Source organism: Acartia tonsa, chromosome 14 (assembly GCF_053477335.1).
Source record: "Acartia tonsa isolate MP-2025a chromosome 14, ASM5347733v1, whole genome shotgun sequence".
Lineage (NCBI taxonomy): Eukaryota > Metazoa > Arthropoda > Copepoda > Calanoida > Acartiidae > Acartia > Acartia tonsa.
The window spans coordinates 14,383,754-14,403,336 of NC_137273.1; the positions used below are offsets into that span (position 1 = coordinate 14,383,754).

At 31.9% G+C, this 19,583-nt stretch overlaps 1 protein-coding gene across 1 annotated transcript in view; it reads right to left on the bottom strand.

Annotated features, from left to right (window-relative positions):
• Nucleotides 1-19,583, bottom strand: part of LOC145306448 (teneurin-a-like) — a 186,395-nt gene that overhangs the window by 15,376 nt on the left and 151,436 nt on the right. Inside the window, exons 34-46 of the mRNA XM_080148544.1 lie at nt 15,343-15,393; nt 14,070-14,125; nt 13,596-13,669; nt 13,186-13,332; nt 12,869-12,966; nt 12,627-12,688; nt 12,153-12,235; nt 7,707-7,799; nt 7,318-7,403; nt 6,854-6,905; nt 6,128-6,253; nt 5,584-5,740; nt 4,627-4,794 (exon numbers count right to left, since the gene is read on the bottom strand). Of these exons, the coding sequence (XP_080004670.1) occupies nt 4,627-4,794; nt 5,584-5,740; nt 6,128-6,253; nt 6,854-6,905; nt 7,318-7,403; nt 7,707-7,799; nt 12,153-12,235; nt 12,627-12,688; nt 12,869-12,966; nt 13,186-13,332; nt 13,596-13,669; nt 14,070-14,125; nt 15,343-15,393 (1,253 nt within the window). The remainder of the gene's footprint in view (nt 1-4,626; nt 4,795-5,583; nt 5,741-6,127; nt 6,254-6,853; nt 6,906-7,317; nt 7,404-7,706; nt 7,800-12,152; nt 12,236-12,626; nt 12,689-12,868; nt 12,967-13,185; nt 13,333-13,595; nt 13,670-14,069; nt 14,126-15,342; nt 15,394-19,583) is intronic.

Below are 19,583 nucleotides of genomic sequence, written 5' to 3' on the forward strand. Positions count from 1 at the left end.
AATTTTCATTGTACATAAAATGGCATTTATTTTAAAATGCCTAGAACTTTTTTGTTATAGAAGCTGAAGGCTTCAAATTTGGGGAATTGGGTCTACTTGTAACAGTCTTTCAGCAGTTAAAGCGTGGTATTTCTTGCAGGCTTCCTTAAAATTAAAGTGTTGACATATTATCGACAAAACGATATTCCCAAAAACACTATGACTGTATACGTGTAGACTTTACAAATCTATAATACACAGTAGCTCGATGTTTGTCCGTCCGTCCGTGACTTAAGATTTCGGTAACCACTGAACTGATTGGATTCTACTCTTCAGGGAATATACCTACTGGTCCTGTGGTGGTTAGACTATTTTTTGGGGGGTTTGGACACCCCAACCCCCAAAAAACAAAAACTCCCCCACCCCTTTATTTTTTAGGAGCAATTGGCTGTAGCAGTGCCTATTTTTCTTTAACAAATTCTATATAGCAGTGTTGACTTAACCTTACATCATAGGGCGAAGCCGCTAGTACATATACAAAGGATCGATTTACTGTCCATTATCCAATCCCTGAAACAACTGATTAATCCTGTATGTCTATATCCCTCTAAATAATGTCAAGTAATTGTCCATTGTCCAATCCCTGAAACAACTGGTTAATCCTATATGTCTATATCCCTCTAAATAATGTCAAGTAATTGTCCATTGTCCTATTCCTGTAATCCCTGATTAATCCTGTATGTCTATATCCCTCTAAATAATGTCAAGTAATTGTCCATTGTCCAATCCCTGAAACAACTGGTTAATCCTGTATGTCTATATCCCTCTAAATAATGTCAAGTAATTGTCCATTGTCCAATCCCTGAAACAACTGGTTAATCCTGTATGTCTATATCCCTCTAAATAATGTCAAGTAATTGTCCATTGTCCAATCGCTGAAACAACTGGTTAATCCTATATGTCTATATCCCTCCATATAATGTCAAAGTGCACACGACACGATATTGTTATTGGTCATCTGGGTGTCCATTCAAAACCACGAAAATTTGTGTCGATAAGTAGCAGAATAGAAACATCAAGGGGGAATTAGACATTGTTGGACTGTTATTTATACTGGTACCCAAAGTTATATAACTTTGGTTACTTTTCAATTAAAAAATTTTTAGTTTGAACTAAAATGTCTAAACTTTTTAACCAATAGTTTAATTCTTTAGAAGGAAAAATTTGTCTATTATCATAGAGGTTGTATATCAACGAATAGTCCATTACCTTATCACCTAAGATTCCTGCTGAAAACTTTTGCTTTTTTTCTATCTAAAATGGCTAGGTTGGGTCCTTTAAAAGCAAAGCAATGAAACTGTAAACTGCTTTGAATAAACACTTCTTGGTCAATTGAGACACAAAGAGGGAATTAAAGAGTTATAGATACAAGGGGAATTAAAAAGAGAGGGATATATCAATATAAGAAAAACTTTCACCATTTTTTGAGATAAAACATATATTTTACTAAATTGTATTTTAACAAGGATGACAACATCCATAAAAGCGAAGCTCTGAAACGGTCGTACAAACAGACATTAACACTTGTATAGTGTCAGAACTGAATAATCAGAATATAAATGAATAAGAGTCAAAGCAAAATTGTGAGTAAATTTGTTGAAAAACTTCTTGATACAGGATAATGTTTATGGACATACTTACATTTTTATGAATTGATTATAGAGTTGCTTTGCTTATAATATTGTATTTTGTTGTCCAGGGAATCAGTATACCAAAAATCAGAACATTCGGATAATTTGTTGTTAAAAAATTTAAAAATCAACATGCTTAAAATGGACGTACAGACATTCTGGTAATGATTATAGAGTTGCTACGCTATAATATACTACAGGATTCACCATGCAAAGTTTGAAATCTATAGGACAATTCTAACATGCCTAAATTAACGAAAAAAGCTATCCATCTCAGACGTACGGACGGACGGACCGACCCTAATTACAGAAAAGCTTCGCTTTTAATAATATTTCAAAGAGATTTTTGCTTACAGAAATGTGTAATGAATAACTTTTAAATGAAAGTTAAAGCTCAATAGATAGATAAAAATAAATATAGTTGGATAGATAGATAGAAACAAATAGAAATTAATTAACCACCTCAGGCTATAATAATAAACTCATATATATATTACAGGGATCTAAAGGGATATAACATGGCCAATAAATGGATGGACATCCCTAATGATGATACACAAAATTACCTGTAGAAAACAATTAGTGGTTGAAAAGTTTGGAAACTCAACTGAATTGACCAACCAATCAAATTTTAATAAAAGTCTCCAAAGTTGTTAAGCAAACGAATAAGAAAATATTATTGTAAGACTTTGGGGACCAGTGTAATAGACAGCCCAATGTCCCCTCCCTCCCTGTACAAATTATCATCATAGAGAATTATTAGATTGCTTTAGATTTATCATTATAAATATGGCTTTCTGTTCAAGAGAGTTAGGAAAAACTAATGTCTAGCGTTATTGCGCTGCTTCTATACAGGATACAGTGTCGGGCAATGGGCACCCGCAAACCCCTTTTACAACGAACGGAGCGGGGTTTAAAATAGTCAAATTAAGGGGTGTTATTTTATTGTCAGGGGGTGGATACAGGTGGGTTTTATCCGAGATTTTAGACCCTTGTCAAGTCACATATCCTCCCTCTTTAATTTTGCCAGGAGGATGGATACACCACTTTTTTTTGCACGCCCTTGCTAAGACATGTTAACCCTACGAATATAATAAAACACTCCTTTAATCATTAAAAAGCATAATCCATGCATATTTAATTATTTGCCATAGAATTTTTGTTGCAACTTGCTCATAATCGCTTAAACATTATTAGTAGCGAAGCTACTCTATAATTCGAAATGTCCGTCCGTCCGTCCGTCCGTCTGAGACAGAAAGAGGGAAACGTGTTTTTCTCAGCTCCTATAAAAGATAGAGAGCTGAATTTTTCAGGGATTAATTATAATAACAGTCTTTATATATTCACCAAGTTTCATTAAGATTCGTCAGTTTTAAGTTTTTATGATTTTCTCAACTCCTATTCGGCTGAAATTTTCAGGGATTAAATACTTTCATATTAGGCATACTTTTAACAAGTTTTATTGAGATTTGCTTATTGGTTGGGTAGCTAGTTCGATTCCTAGATTTTTAGGTTTTCAAAATTTTCTTTACTCCTATTTGAGATAGACGACTGATATTTTTAGAGATTAAATAATTTCACAATTTACATATTCCCACAAAGTTTCATTAAGATTTGCTAATTTGCTGAGGTGCTACATCTGTTCCTAGATTTTCACGTTATAAATCTTACAAGGTTTCGTAATTTTTTAGTTTAATGTTTTTTTATGAAACTGCAATGAAGTTCATTTTTTCCGGATATCCATCCATAATATTTGTGCTTCGCTACTTATGGATGTTGTCATCCTTGTATTTAATATTAATCTACATTTTGTCTATTATTAATTTATTCATCTTACACTCGACTTTCATAAAGTTAATAAGCAAATAAGAATTCAAGGAAATCTTAAATTCAAATATATTGTTTACTAGTTTTTAAACATTTAATATAAAAATAATTCAATTTCATGTTTTATATTTAGAGCCTAATGATTACTGCATTTTGAACTAATTATGCAATACAAATTTATCTGATCAGTAAATTGTAAATAGATTATTACAAAAGTAACTTAATGTAACACTATTCATGTGTTAAAGTTTGTATATATATGCAATTGTTCATTACAACCCAGTTGTATTTTAATTAAAGTAATTATAACATCTGAAAACTAATCTTATACTAAAATAAATTCCCCTTTTCTCTAAATAAAATAGAAATAGAGAAATGTGATTTTAAATTTGAAAATTAAATCACATTTTCAAAAAAAATATCTATCAATCTACATAAACATATATTTTATATCTTATATATTTTTTACCTAACAAGGCAGTCCATGTCTACGAATGAATAGTGAAACAAAAGCATTTAGTTAGCATATCTACTCTCTAGTAAGCGTGGTCACTTATGCTTCGATAAGACGAACTTTCATTAAATTTTTCGTCTAATCTAGAAGGACACTTCTTAAAACAATAGCACTCAGATAGCAAGATTCCCTTTTATAGGAAAACGTTGGATGGAATGTGGCTATTCTTTATGTACCACATCGCTTTCTAGCTTTACACAAAAGTAAGAAGATGTTTGTGTGTATCGAAGGATTTCGCTTACCGCTGACCTGGTATGATTTTAAATTACACTGAAGCTTTTCATAAGTCCTGGGAAGGTTTATTTTATTTTAGGGGAGGTTACCTCAAACCTTCCAAGATAAATCACTTATGTAAAGATAGACCCATAACATTTTGTTTCCTTTTTCGATGCTGTGAGTATTGGTGCAAAAAATATGACGTAACAAAAAAATTAGCCAATGAGAGGCCGTTATTGACCAATGGTAAAATTTATAGTGGCCTCTCATAGGCTAATTTTTTTTGTTACGTCATATTTTTTGAACCAATACTCACAGCATCTCCTTTTTTTTAAAGGGTCGATTCCCACTTCTTGGGGTATAGATCGCAAGTTGTCACATAATGTATTAGAAACCTACCTATATAATTGAAGATTCTGATTGTCCACAACTACCAAGTCGCCTCCAGGTAGAACTGTAAGTCCAGATATTTCAACAGATTTGGCTGTTTGGGAGGAAGTTTGGGGGGAAGATTCATTTGTGTGGTCACAGTTCCAACATTCATAACTGTTTACTTGATCGTTGTCACTAAAAATAATAAAATCTTACTGTCAGATTGAGTGTAATAGAGTTTCTTTTTGTTTGTTTGTCTTTTTCTGTCTATTTGTCTCTTTGTCTGTCTGTATGTCTGTCTGTCTGTCTGTCTGTCTGTCTGTCTGTCTGTCTGTCTGTCTGTCTGTCTGTCTGTCTGTCTGTCTGTCTGTCTGTCTGTCTGTATGCCTGTCTGTCTGTCTGCCTGTTAATAATTTTGTCTGTTAATTTGTGTGTCTATTTATCTGTTGTTATTTGTGTAGTATGTTTGTTTGTCCATTTATATTTTCGTCTGACGAAGCCCATTTTGTTCCGAATTTGTATCACTTTTGAAAAGTGCGACTCCAGTTACGTCATATTTTTCTTTCCCGAAAAAGGGAAGGGGGAAAGAAAAAAAAAGGGAAGGGGGGAAGAAAAAAGATATGAGAGAAAAGGGGGTTTTCCCCATCTCTTTTGAAGAGATTTTCTTCCCCCCTTCCCTTTTTCGGGAAAGAAAAATATGACGTAACTGGAGTCGCACTTTTCAAAAGTGATACAAATTCGGAACAAAATGGGCTTCGTCTTTTCGTCTCTATGTCTGTGTATTTTTTTTCTGCGTTCTTTTCTCAGCCTGCTTTTCTTCAAATTTGTCTGCCTGTAACTTTTGATTTTAGTTTGTAATATTTTTCTATCGTTCTATCCGCATTCTGTTAAATTATTATTTTTCTATCCACCTTCTCCTCTTATCCTTCCTTTTTAGATTTATTTCTATTGACGTCACCCATGACACTTTCCGCATCTCCATACCTTTCAAAAACATCTTGCTGTATGTAAAGCCGCTGTTTGTTATCGGTATGCGTGTCGACTAAATAAAGTCGACCATCCTGATCCAGTCCGATGTCAGTCAACGCCTTCAGGTCGTTGTCAGGTAGCCCGTTGTAGTTATGGCATTGCTGATTTTGACCTAGAGTATTAAAACAAGGATGACAAAAGCGAAGCTCTGAAACGGTAAAACAAACGAACATTAAAAACTAGTAGGGTCAGAACCAAATAAGCAGGATATTAATGCATAAGTTTAAACAAAATTGTAAGTGAATTTATTGCAAATCTTTTAAAATAACATTGTACCTTGTGGTAAAAGGAATCAATAAAGCGTAGCAATAACATTTATTTAAGCAAAATTGTAAGATCAAGAGCTCTCTTTTAAATGCTTTGATTTAGAGTTTTATCCTTTATTTTAATTGTTTTTTTTTCAATATGATACTCCTTTTAAATGGCCATTATAGCAGTAGATACAATTTCCTTAATTTACAAAATTGTTAAATAAAAATATCCCCTGTTAAACTGTTACCTGTTACTGACTCCAGATTGATATTTGAGTCTAATCTAAGTACTTGAGCTTCATCCAAAATGTAGAGAGAATCGTCCAAAGGACTGACAGCCAACTGGGTGGGCCAATGTAGTAATACTTCGCTTCCTAGATTGATAGATAAGAATAAATATGAATCAATAAATTAAATAATAGATAGATAACTCGATAGATCAAATGGAAGATGGATAAATTTATAGATTGATTGCTAAATAGATAATTAAATAGATTAATTAATGGATAGATAAATCAATAGATTTATTGATAGATAGATATATACATTAATAGATTTATTGATAGATAGATAGATAAATCAATAGAATAATTGACAGATGAATAAATCAATACATTAATTGATAGATAATCAAAAGGTTGATTGATGTATAGATAAATCAATAGATTAATTGGTAGATAGATAAATCACTAGATTGATTGGTAGATAGATAAATCAATCTATTGATTTATAGATGGATAAATTAATAGATATATTGATAACAACTTTCACAGATTGATGACTAATAGACAACAAACATAGAGATATTTCATTAATAAGTCTATTGCTTTAGGATTGATACATAACACGATTAATTAATAGATAGATGGGAAAAAGGATAACAGAGAGATGGACAAAAGTTTACATAAATATCAATAAAAAAATTTAATAAAAGAATAAGTTAAACATTCTTTATTAAAAAAGTTTGAGAATACCTTTGTAGGACTGTCCACAGCCAATAGATGTGAAATAAGCTCCGCTCAAATGCTGAAATAAAAATGATGAAAATAAATGAAGTACAGTGAATAAAGGGAAAAGGCGATAAATCAAAAATGCCTCCTTCACCCATGCGTGTTAAATTTTATCTAAAACGCCTGAAAATATCAAAGATAAACGTAATTTCGTCCCTTAGATAAACATTAATCTTAAAAGCACAGGTCATATAGACAATGCCATTTAAAAGATCTTTGTAGACAGTCAGAATAAGCTTTAATTTTATATTTTGATTAAACGAGGAAAAGCAAATATAGGATAATATTTTACATAAATAGATAAAAGTTTAATTTTCATCATCTTTAAGTGACAATAACGGGAGTAAGTGACTATTCCTAAAGGAAAAATAGACGCACAGACATATCCTAATTATAAAGCAGCAGCGTTACATAATTACTTAGGTTACCTTGCTTTCTCCTACTATAGTTGAAATAATACCACGTTGATCTATCATTCGGATTCTACGTCCATCAGCGATGTACACTCGTCCATCTATATAGCATAATTAATAGATTAACAGATTTAACAGTATTAAAGACTATAGACTTAAAGAGAAACAGCTAAAAATATGGATAGATTGACATTAGATAAGAAGACAAGTTTATAATTATTAGACAAAGAGATAGTCTGATAGATCCAGATGAGTAGACTGATATGTATATAAAATGACATATATAGCTAGATAAATAGAAAGATAGGCAAATATAACGTTTGACATATTAATAGAGAGAAATGTAGACAAATGAATCGATTGATACAGCGACATACATACAGATGGATAGATAGATAAATTACCTGAGTGAACGGCGAGTCCCTTGGGGAATGTGTACTGTGCCTTGGCAGCTGGACCTCCGTCTCCACAGCTGTCTCGCGGGTAACATTTACTACCTTTAATTTTAGATACTTTGTTAGTTTTAGTTCACTAGGGTTGGGGCGATTTATTCATCCAATCCAAAACACTTTTAAGACCTTTTAGGAAGGTGATTAAAGTCCCTCAACAGATTATGACGTCATACGATAAAATAGCCAATGAGAGGCCAGTATACACTGTAATTGACCAATGGTAAAATTAATGCTGGCCTCTCATTGATTATTTTATCGTATGACGTTATAATCTGTTGAGGGACTTTAATTATCTTCCCTTTTAGCAAAATGTAAAAGAGGCTATTTTGTAGAATATATTTCCTTTGTACCTTTAATTAATGAGAAAACTAGCTATACTATGGCCAAAGTTAGTTGATCTACTTAGATGGACGAACGGATGGACAGACAAAAAATGCAAGAAAGGTAGCAGTTTGTGGTGTTCTTGATTGATAAAGCTAAAAAACGATTAAAGCTATAGCCAAAGTTAGAGTTAGTATGATATACACAATTAAGTGTGACAAACAAACAAACAAAGTTACAAACGATTTGACACTACTTATTTTAAGGTCCCATGCCTAGAGAGGATTATTTTTTTAATTAGCAGAAAAAAATGAAAACACACGCCTTTAAAGAAAAAGGCATAAAGTGACAAAAATATAATAAACAAAGCAAAAATTGAAGTAGCTGTGTTGTAAAAAGTATATTCCATGACAAGCCCTACATTAATTTTGGATTGTGAGTTAAGTTTTGTGTTTCCCTGGGTAACATAATAATTCACATTGTCAGAAGCTAATGGTTCTTGCGCAGAACTACATACAAAACTGCTGGGGAAAATGACTGTTTTAAAGTTTGCATGCACGTGCTGTACCTCAAAGCACCTATTAAGCACTAAAATCCTTCCAATTAGTTTTTTAATAGATAGAAAATAAGAGTGAAAAGGGTTACGTTTTTAAAAATATCTTACTCCTTAGTGAATATCTGTCCCTACGGGTCTAATCATTACCCAATATAACCTAACCTAACCTAAATTAATAAAAAAACGATATTCCTCTCACTCCTTATACTAATTTAGTTCAAATTAGAAAAGGAAGGCATTGCTTTTCACCCACTAAATACTAAAGTTTATGTAAAGACCTCTCTGAAACCTAAAATTTACATTTTCCCAAAAGCTTTGTATTATCTTAAGACCGCTAATTTCTTTTTCTTCTCCCAATTTTACTTGCACTTAATACTTCCGTCTTAGGTGTTTATATAATGTAGTAAGATTTCTAACTAATATAATTAGCGTATTGATAAAGTAAATTATTCAGATATAACAGCGCTTTCCTTTAAAGTGCTTTGTTGAGCAATAAAACCTCCTATTACTTTTGAAACTAAATTGAAAATAAAGGGAGGGGGGGGGGGGAGTATTTTTTGGTTTGTTTGCTTAATAATTTAGTTTAGGATGTGATAGGTTATATTGGGTACTGGGTATCACCGCAGGGTTAGTGCAACTTAAGTGTTGTCCCTACAGGGGTTAGAACCCTCCAAATGGTTGGGAATGGGATAATTGATTATCCCCCTTTTTAAAAATTTCTTTCAAAAATAGTGACGTTATGTTGCCTGAAAGTAACTTTTGGGGAAATTTAAATGTGTGTTTTTGATTTTTGGGTACATTGATGTTAACAAAAACTATTAATTAACACTATTATTCTTCACTCTTACACTGAAATTCTTTGTTTTATCTGGACACATTTCCGCCAGAACTTTTTGCTTATTATTTTACTACCAAGAAGGGAGTTAATTCAGAACTTGGGTGTATACATTCATAGTCAATATTTTGTATAAATTGTTTTGTTAGACAATAGAAAAAGGTGTTATAACCTTATTTCTTTTACAAAATACATATTATAAAAAGCAACAGCATGGTCAAATATTAATATTGTTAAGACAGAAGGAAAGGAACAGATAAACAATAACATTTGAATAGTAGATTTTCAACTAAAAAACTACCCTATTTTATTTAAAATTTGTTAAATAAATACTTTTGAATCCTATTTAGTTTACATAATATTTATTATAAATTTTGAATATCTCGAATGTAACATATACAAAATATTGACCTAACAAAAATGATTTAAGAGTACTAAGACATTATTTGGTAATATGCTAAGAGTATGTTGATCTTTTTATCTACCCCAAGTTTAAGATTAATTGTAAGGCAACTAGATAGCTAAATATAAATATTTTATATAATATCCTTAGTAGTTTTCCTCATATCACGAACTTTTGAAGAAGAAAAAACGTATTCATTATGCTACCTAACAATTATCTCATATGGACAAGGCTGCAGTCTATGACCATTTAACGTCAGGTCCAACAACCACTAATAATTACGAGGAACCAAATCCCTCCTTTTCTGTACAAACATTCGGGGTATTAGGTAAGATAAACCCCAACAGACAACCAACGTAGTGATTACAACTCACCACGACGATGAGCGGATGCACTAATTGTTAAGTTATGGTCGCGGGTTGATTTATGATTTCAGTGGGTTCAGTGGTTTAGGAGTAGTTTCAAGTAAAAGCACCAGTAAGACAGACTTTGAACAAAAATAAAATTCTCTATTTTAATCTGGAATAAAACCCAGATAAGTTTAATTAAGTAAATATATTATATTATACAACATAACCTAATAATCATTAATTTTACTGAATAATTTCCTAGATATTTACACGAGGACTCATGGTATTATCCTCTTAGAAATTTTTTTTTCAATTTTGAAAATTTGAGTACCCCCCCCCCCCCCCTACATTAGCGAACTATGGAATCTGGCCGCAGCGCTCAGCTCCCTAGCCTGCATAGCCGCAGCGCTCGGCCCCCTAGCCTGCCTAGCCGCAGAGCTCGGCCCCCTTGCCTGCCTAGCCGCAGCGCTCGGCTCCCTAGCCTAAAACCTAACTTAACCTAAAATAGTTGTTCATCGTTGTCGGAGGGGGGGGGGGGTACTCAAATTTTCAAAATACAAAAAAAATTCTAACAGGATAACGCCCTACTCATTTACAAGGATGACAACGTACAATGTACTGTACATATTACACGATTATTTAGTTGATGGTCTTTCTAAATGTAACTTTACAATATTCGTTTTGCAGGGTTTAAACATATATTGCACAATATAAACAAAATCTGCACTTAGTCAGGGATCCAAAGAGATAAGACAAGTTACGATACACCTTCATGATAAACAAAATTACTCCTTCTGGATTTTATAATGTTTTGAAGACAGCGAATGAGAGATTTGTGTTTATTAAACCTTATCCCTTTTTCCCTGGCACTTAGAGCTTATAATAACAGATAAATACATAACAGCTTTGCCATTTAAAAGGGGAGGGAGGTTAACTTTGATCCAGTATATAAAATTGGTAATGATCCAATTTTCTTATTGGCCCCCCCCCCCTGATCTAATAATCCACACACCCTAATTATCTATTTCTAATTAACCTTAATTACAAGAAAAAGATCTTTACATTCCTATAATAATTTCAACCATAGGGATAGGACATCTGAAAAAAACTATTTTGTGGTCAGTTAAAAATAATATTTTATTTAGACACATAAACAATTGTTGGAAAACAATTAGCTTTGATATAAAAAAATAAAAATCTTCAGGTTATAAGTATCCCCCACCACATTTTGTAAAAAAATATTCGGGTATAGTTCCTTTCGTGGCAACGCCTCTTAAAGGGCAATTTGTCGTATTTTCAAAGTAGCTTTTGAGAGGTTATTTTAGGTTAGGTTAGATGATTTCCCCGCAGGGTTAGGCAATTGGCCCCTATGGTTAGAGCCCCCGCAGGAGCTCAAAATAGGAGAAAAGCTACTGTTACAATACGACGAAACGCCACTTAAGAGGCGTTGCCACAAAAGGGACTATACCCAATTATTCTTATTGAAAACTATCAAAGCCTGGCAACTAATACAAAAAATATTATCTGTGCATACATTTAAAACGTATGCATATTATTTTGTTACTTTTATCCCTAAGTAACTAAGCTTGAAAAATCATGGAATCGACAAACGGAAAAGGTAAAATGTTCAGATGTTAAGTTGTCATAACAAAGAAAAGAAACAGCGAGAATATAAAAAAAATCTTAAGAAAATAAGGTTTATGTATGACCTTTGAAGCAAAACCAACAGATAAACAGACAATCCAATGTATAGTCCAAAAACAAAACAACCTTTTAAGGCATAATTCAGCTAAGACTGTGAACTATTTGTTTCTGAAATAAAACTCTCAAAGCTAATAAAGAAATAAAATGTTCTTGAATAATCTATTTACGAGTGATGGGGTTTGGATGCTTTGCTTTAAAGATATTGGAATGACCCTTGTATAAATTTTACCTGTGCCAGAGAGAACTGCATAATTAGAATCTGGAGCATTCACGTTGTCTAATCTTATTGTAGACCAAATTTGCAGCGCATCACTATAATAAATAGATGATAGATTGATCAACAGATATTTAAATAGATAGATGGATTAATAGAATAAAAGGTATATAGATAAATAAACAGTTAAAAAGATCTATGAATAGATATACTATAATTAAAAATATATATGTTAATTTTAATAAAGTGCAAGTTTATTAAGATTTTCCAAAAGAACTCTATTCGCTCCTCCCCTATCCATTCGGAAAGGATATCATTTGTTTGGGAGAAGGGGACTCTTTGTTGTTTTACTACCTGCTAAATAGCTTAAAACCTGATCTGAACCAATACTAAACTTCGATTACACAGTGTTAGAGACAAATTCTATCAATTTCATATGAAGAAGTTTCTGTTTTTAATCTATCTACAATATACAAATAAATAGTTTACCTGTTGCTTATTAGAATGTTGTCCGCCATTGGAGAATAAGCTATATCATACAAAAATGATTCCTAAATTAAATAAAAAAGTTTAAAATATCAAATAATGATATATTATTTATATATGTATGTTTCTAAATTAACATTTTTTATCAACAGAAACAATAAATAGAGGTTTTTTCTCTTCAAATTACGACTTATTTTGAGACACCTGCCATATTCGGCAGAAACCTGTACAGAGTAATGAATTACCTGTGATTTTGGAAATTGAAGAATCGTATTGACTGTACCATTTAGATGCAATCTTCTGATCATATTATAGTCCCCAATATACAGCGAGCCATCCAAGCCTATAAGTAATCATTGTACACTGATAGGGTTTTATCAAGCTATATGTTTGTCTTTCTGTATTTCTAACTGTCTGTCTATCTATCTATCTATCTATATATATATCTATCTATCTATCTATATATATATATATATATATATATATATATATATATATATATATATCTATCTATCTATCTATCTGTCTATCTATCTAGCCATCTATCTATCAATCTATATACCTGAGGTCATAGAAACAACATTGAGTAACTCAGCTTTACATCCCGTAGATTCACAATAAAAATCTCTATGTTTTCCATCCCCAAACAATGGACTAGCCACTAGCTTGGTCTCCTCCAGTACACTTCCATAACCAGTTTTTACCAGTCCTAAAATATTTGTCAAATTTTCAGGGAAGTAGCAGACATTGGACTGATAATTACTGGTACCCAAGGTTTGCCCAAGCAATTGGATACTTTTATTAAAATTTCGGTTTGTTTATATTAGAGTGTCCAAACTTTTTTCTAATAATGATTTTAATCTACAGAATGAATAATTCATTTTATATCAATATCAGAGATTTAATTAGATTTAACGTTCATTGTCTTATCTCTTTAAATTGCACGAAATTAAACAAAATCTAAATATTTACCGTTGATGTTTAAATGATGGTTGTCAATATTCCATCCACCTAGCTGTTCGCTTTCATCTGTATATCCAAGCATTCTAAAAAAATATTGAATTCGTTGATTTTTAAAAAATAAAATGGAAGATTTTTTTTGTCTAAATATAATTTATCTGTTAATTATCAGAGCTGAGTCTTTTGTCTTTCAACAATTAGTCATATTTGAGTTGTCCATTCGCAGTTTATAGATTATAGAGTAGCAGTATTCAAACAAGGATGACAACATCTATAAAAGCGAAGCTCTTAAACATTAGAACAAACAAGAATTAACACTTGTAGATCGTCAGAACTGAATAATCAGAATATAAATTTGTATAAAAGTCGAACAGAACAAAATTTTATGTAAATCAGTTGAAAAATTGTTTATTTACAGGATATTGTTTAAGAACAAACTTACATTTTTAGGACTTGATGATAGAGATGCATTGCTCCAAAATTTACCTTTTCAGTGAAGTTACCCATTGGATTTGTTCACAAGAAGTGTATTCATAGCCAATCTGAAATAATTTTGAATATCAATATGGGTTTCTATCCATCAATTTTTTGAAAACATTTATCTAAAATCTAGCAGCGATGAGGATTTTTATACGATATCACTTTTAAAAGTACAGCTTAACCCTCTGAAATTCGACTATCATTATACTAAAGTAACAGGATGTTTGTTTGTCTGTGTGTGTATCTGTACCGATCGGGTTCTCCTTAACAGGATAGCTTCTCATAGGTCCCGGGAAGGTTTATAACTATTTTTTTGGGGGGTGGGACACCCCCAACCCCCCCAAAAAATGAAAAATCCCCCCCCCAAAAAAATTAATTTTCCTCTCCTCCTCAAGTGCCCCCTAGAGGCCTCTAGGGGCGTAGCCGCTAGTTCTTATAAATTATTACCATTATTATTACCATTACCTCGTAAGGCTGGGATTCTCTTCCGATTTAAGTGATCATCTAGAGAATCCAGAGCATCATCCACGTGCAATGGGATGCGATACTCTCACACCCAAGGTTACTAGGTTAAGTAACATCCATCAGACAAAAAACCCTTTGATTGCACGATCTTTGTCTGAGAAGTCCTAACTGTGCATTGTAGTGAGTTGCTCCTGTTTATGGGCCAAGGCATTCCCCCTACACTAACTATTTATGTCGCGCACCTGACATAGCAGCAGTAGGAACCATTTTTAACGTCTTTAGTTAGGACGCTGTGTCGTCCCGAGATTCAAACCTATCACTTCCCCGACGACGAGCGGATGCACTACGTGTTGAGCCACGATCTCGGGTATTTTTGGCCGAGAATAGGGTCGGATTGTTCTTACGTGTTCCTTTTGATCCAATTTAAGGATTGATAATCTATACTTTCTACCCATGTATATATTCAACATCTATCTATTGTTAAATCTATCCATGCATCTATCAATCAATGTGTATATTTAATCTATAATTCTATATGTATCCAGGGATCTAAAGATATAAGACAATGGCCGATAAATCTATTTACATCTCTAGTGATGATACACAAAATTATCCATTCTGTTGATTTCAATTAATGTTTGAAAAGTTTGGAAACTTAAAACAAAATGAACCATTCAATTCAAAATTCAAAGTCCCCATGGTTGATAAGCCAACGAATAAGAAAATGTTATTAATAGACTTTGGGGACTAGTGTAATAAACAGCCCAGTGTCCCCTCCCTCCCTGATATGTATCTATAAAACAACCCAACTTACCTGAACTAAAGTTCGAGCATATCCATACACTTTTCTGTTGTACACATCTCGCTGAAATAGAAAAAAATTGAAAATTGTTGATTAAAAAATTATTTAAAATTTCAATAATACTGTGAATCTAAGTAAACGAAAACATCACAATAAATTAAAAAAAAACATTATTAAAGACATACTAAAAATGACGAATGGAAGAAAAAATTGAAATACTATTTTACATAGTAACTACGCTGATATAAATTGGCTATTTAATAATTTAGCGAGAAATTAAGAAATCTCTGAAATGCAGAATCGGTGTTAGATTTGAATTTGTGCATTGTTAGTTTAATTAATTTTGATTGATAATCCTAATTTAGATATATGTCTATCCTACAATGTAAAAGGTTGGACGTCTGTGTGTCTTTGTATGTCCAGTATGATCTCGTTTATATTATTTCACAATCCACGAGAAAAATAATCATGGTTATTCTTTATATATGGTGTAACAGAAAAAATATGCCAACTTCCCCCCCCCCCCCCTCCCCCACCAAAATTCATTGTAAGACTGACTTACTTGCGATCATAAACAATAACAGAAATAACAGTCAAGTTTTTTTTTACTGAATTAGAGTTAAAATTTTAAAATTATTGTAAAATTTATTATTACTTCACTAATTCACTAATTTCCTTAATTTTTACAAAATATAACAATATACATTTAGTCGTTTAATTTGTGTTGGTTTGACTTCAACAAATTGCAAATCAAATATTTTGGCAACATTTAAAGATACAGGTATAAAAAAGTTCATCCCCGGCCATCCCCCCTCATCGGTAAATTATTGGAACCAAAGTTTTTTTTTTCAAACCAGACCTGAACCATCACCTTTTCCGACAATTTGCAGGCTAACTAATACCAGAACAAGTCTTTAAAGTTCAACTTTACCATATGAAATTGTTATTAATTTTCTTCAATTAATCTCTCCTTCCCACCCTTGAATTACTAATTTGAATGCAATGATTAAGTAATCACAGAAAGATAGATGGATGGATTAATAAAATATACAAATAGAATAATATAAAATATATATAAAATGGAAGGTCGATTTTTAAACTATGATTCCTAGAACAGCAAGATACAATATATTAAGTGAAGGAACTTAATGTCCCAAAATGTAAGCCTGTCCTTAAACTACTGTATTTACGTACTTTTGCAATAAGTTTATATACACATTTTAAACTTTTAAATTTATATTTTGACACTCTACAAGCATTAATATTCATTCGACCTACTTCGTGTATTAAGGCTTTTATGGATGTTGTCATACTTGTTTAATGTAAGACACTACTTAAATGCAAAAATAAATTACAAGAAATGATTATTTTGTTGGGTATTTAGAGCTTTACATTTCGAAAAAGTTACATATTAGATGCTTATTAGTCAGTCAAGGTATAATTATTATAAAATTAGAATCCTAATCTTGAAAGAAAAAAAATATTATCATTAGTCAGTGAAAGCATTATACAGACAAATATATCCTTTGGGAGCCAGTCGGACAAACAGACATACAAACAAATTAATAAAATATTGTAGTAATTGTCAAAAAAATCTTTTAAAATCTTAAAGCATAAAATAGTTAAATCTGTTTATCTGTTTCATAAAATATATATAACGGTTCCAGGACAAACGCAGGAGTCCCAAACGTTGGAGTGGACAAACGCAGGAGTGTTAAAATATTAATTTAAGTAAGTATTTCTATACAGGTTAAGTTAGGTTAAGATATAAATGTAAAAATAAGCCCCTTGCAGGGGTTAGGCATTTAAAAAACCTAAAATACAGTTTAAAATATGTTAGGTTAGGTTAAGTGTCCACTCCTGCGTTTGCCCTAAGACCTATATAACCCTTATTATATAACTCTTTGAACATATTAACGCTGAACTTGAAAATGGGTTAATTTGTTTAGGAAAATATTCCATTGTTTCTGCAAAATCTAACATACTAACATAATTGTTTAAACGAATATTGCAATTTTTTAAAAGCCTAGAGTTTACGTTTTTGGGATAAAACAATTTTCGCGACTGCTAATTACGTTGGACGGCAAAACATATGACAAGGAAAACAGCATCCATAAGTAGCGAGGCACAATAAAAACGCAAATCACGAAACCGTTTTAGGATAAGGTTTATATATTTTGAAGCATGAGAGATAGACAGACGGACAAAACAAGGATGACAACATCCATAAAAGCGAAGCTCTGAGATGGAAGGACAAACGAACATTAACACTTGTAGATTGTCATAACTGAATTAGCAGAATATTAATGCATCAGTACAAATAATATTGTAAGTAAATTTGTTGCATTAAACTGCATAAATAGATGATACTGTTCAAGGACATACTTACATTTTAGGACTTGTTTATAGAGATGTTTTGCTTAAAACATTATACCTTATTGTAATAGGAATCAGTTTTCAAAAAATCAGAAGAATCCGATATATGTAACATACAAAAATTTGTTGTCAAAAAAGTTAAAAATTCGACATGTTTCAAATGGACGTACGGACATTCTCGTATTGATTATAGAGTTGTTACGCTTTCTAAATTGTACCTAACTACTACAGGAATCATCTTGCAAAGTTTGGAATCGATAGGACAATTCTAACCTGTTTAAATTACGAAAAGAGCTAACTCTCTGTGACGGACGTACGGACGGACGGACCGACCCTTATTATAGAAAAGCTTCGCTTTTAAAAAGCAAAAGATAGATAGACTACATAAGCATATGGTACACAAATTTTCACTGAAAAATTTGCTGTCTCTATCTTTAATAACAACAAACAATCTAATTTTCCCCTTTGCGTCAAATTTTATGATTTATTATCGTCACTAATTAAAATAGTTTTGGGTTGTTTTATGTGAACTCCATAATTAAATGAACCTTGGCTGTGTTATGAACATGCATATTTATATATATATTAAATATGTAACACCTTGAAATTACACAAAATATTTAGTTGTTTATACGATACAAGAAATAACCAGACAAGGATAATCTTATCTATTTGACGCGCTGCAAAAATACTATTTAAAATATAATTGTATTCAAATAAAAAGGTGAAAAGAATATTCATTTTTCGCATCGTATTAAAAACAGCTTTCCGCGGATATAAAGTGTACGATTAAGATTAAAACCAGTTTTTGTATTAACATATTCGCGAAACACACATTTTAACACTTTAAAGTTAGATGCAACCATGTAATACTATAGTTATTAAATACCATAGCATAACAGTAAAATTTCCTTTATTTTTATATTGTCAATGTGCTGTAATATTAATAATTTGAATGACTTTAGGATAAAGTTTTTGATGTTGCAATCATCTTTTCTAACCTAATCTTCAAACAACACACACATTAGAACAGGGATATTAATATAAATCTAGACGATTGCAGTCCATAAAAAAATGTTTTTTTTTTAGTTTCAAAATAAATAAGGGGCCCTTTTATTTAAGAATTGTTATATTCTATGCGAGCGCATAATTTTAAGTAATAAATTTGAAAGTCATTTACAACACCACAACAGCTTATCTTAATATATAAAGTAATAAGCTTTTTTCGTCTGTAGTCAACGATCTCGTTGATCGCTGAAGAAAAAAAATGGTTCTAATTCACAATGAAGTTTTTATAGGTTCAAGGAAGATTTTTAAACTATTGTGGAGGAGCGTACTTTAACCCTACTAATAAAAAATGCCCCCCTCCCCAAAAAATACTATTTTTTTAAACTGGAGTTTAAATAGGTGGCATCTCAACTCCTCCCCCCCCCCCAAATTTCCGCCACTTTCATTCTTTAAGCGAAGTTATTTTTTTATCCGAAACGTCTATCTGTTTGTCTGTCACCCAAATTAAGGTTATAGGAGATATCACATGTTTTAATATGTATACCTGACCAATGGACATCTACTCTAAACCGTCTGTTTATTGTGCTATCACAGAGTTTAAATTTTACTTTGGTAGCAGCTTTCACGGAAATATTTAGCTGTTAGGAGAGTTAAATTAGAAAAGCTACATTTTGCTTAAGATAGGATTCTGAATCATTTGTGAAGATTCTTATGGTTGAGCGTATAATCTATCAAGTTTGCCTGTCTTTGTTCTGTTATTAAGCATTTCATTTTATAAATAGAGATTTGCTACTTTTTAAAATTAGCATCCTTGTTTTTAAAAGCAAAGCTTTTCTATAATTAGGGTCGGTCCGTACGTAACTGAGAGC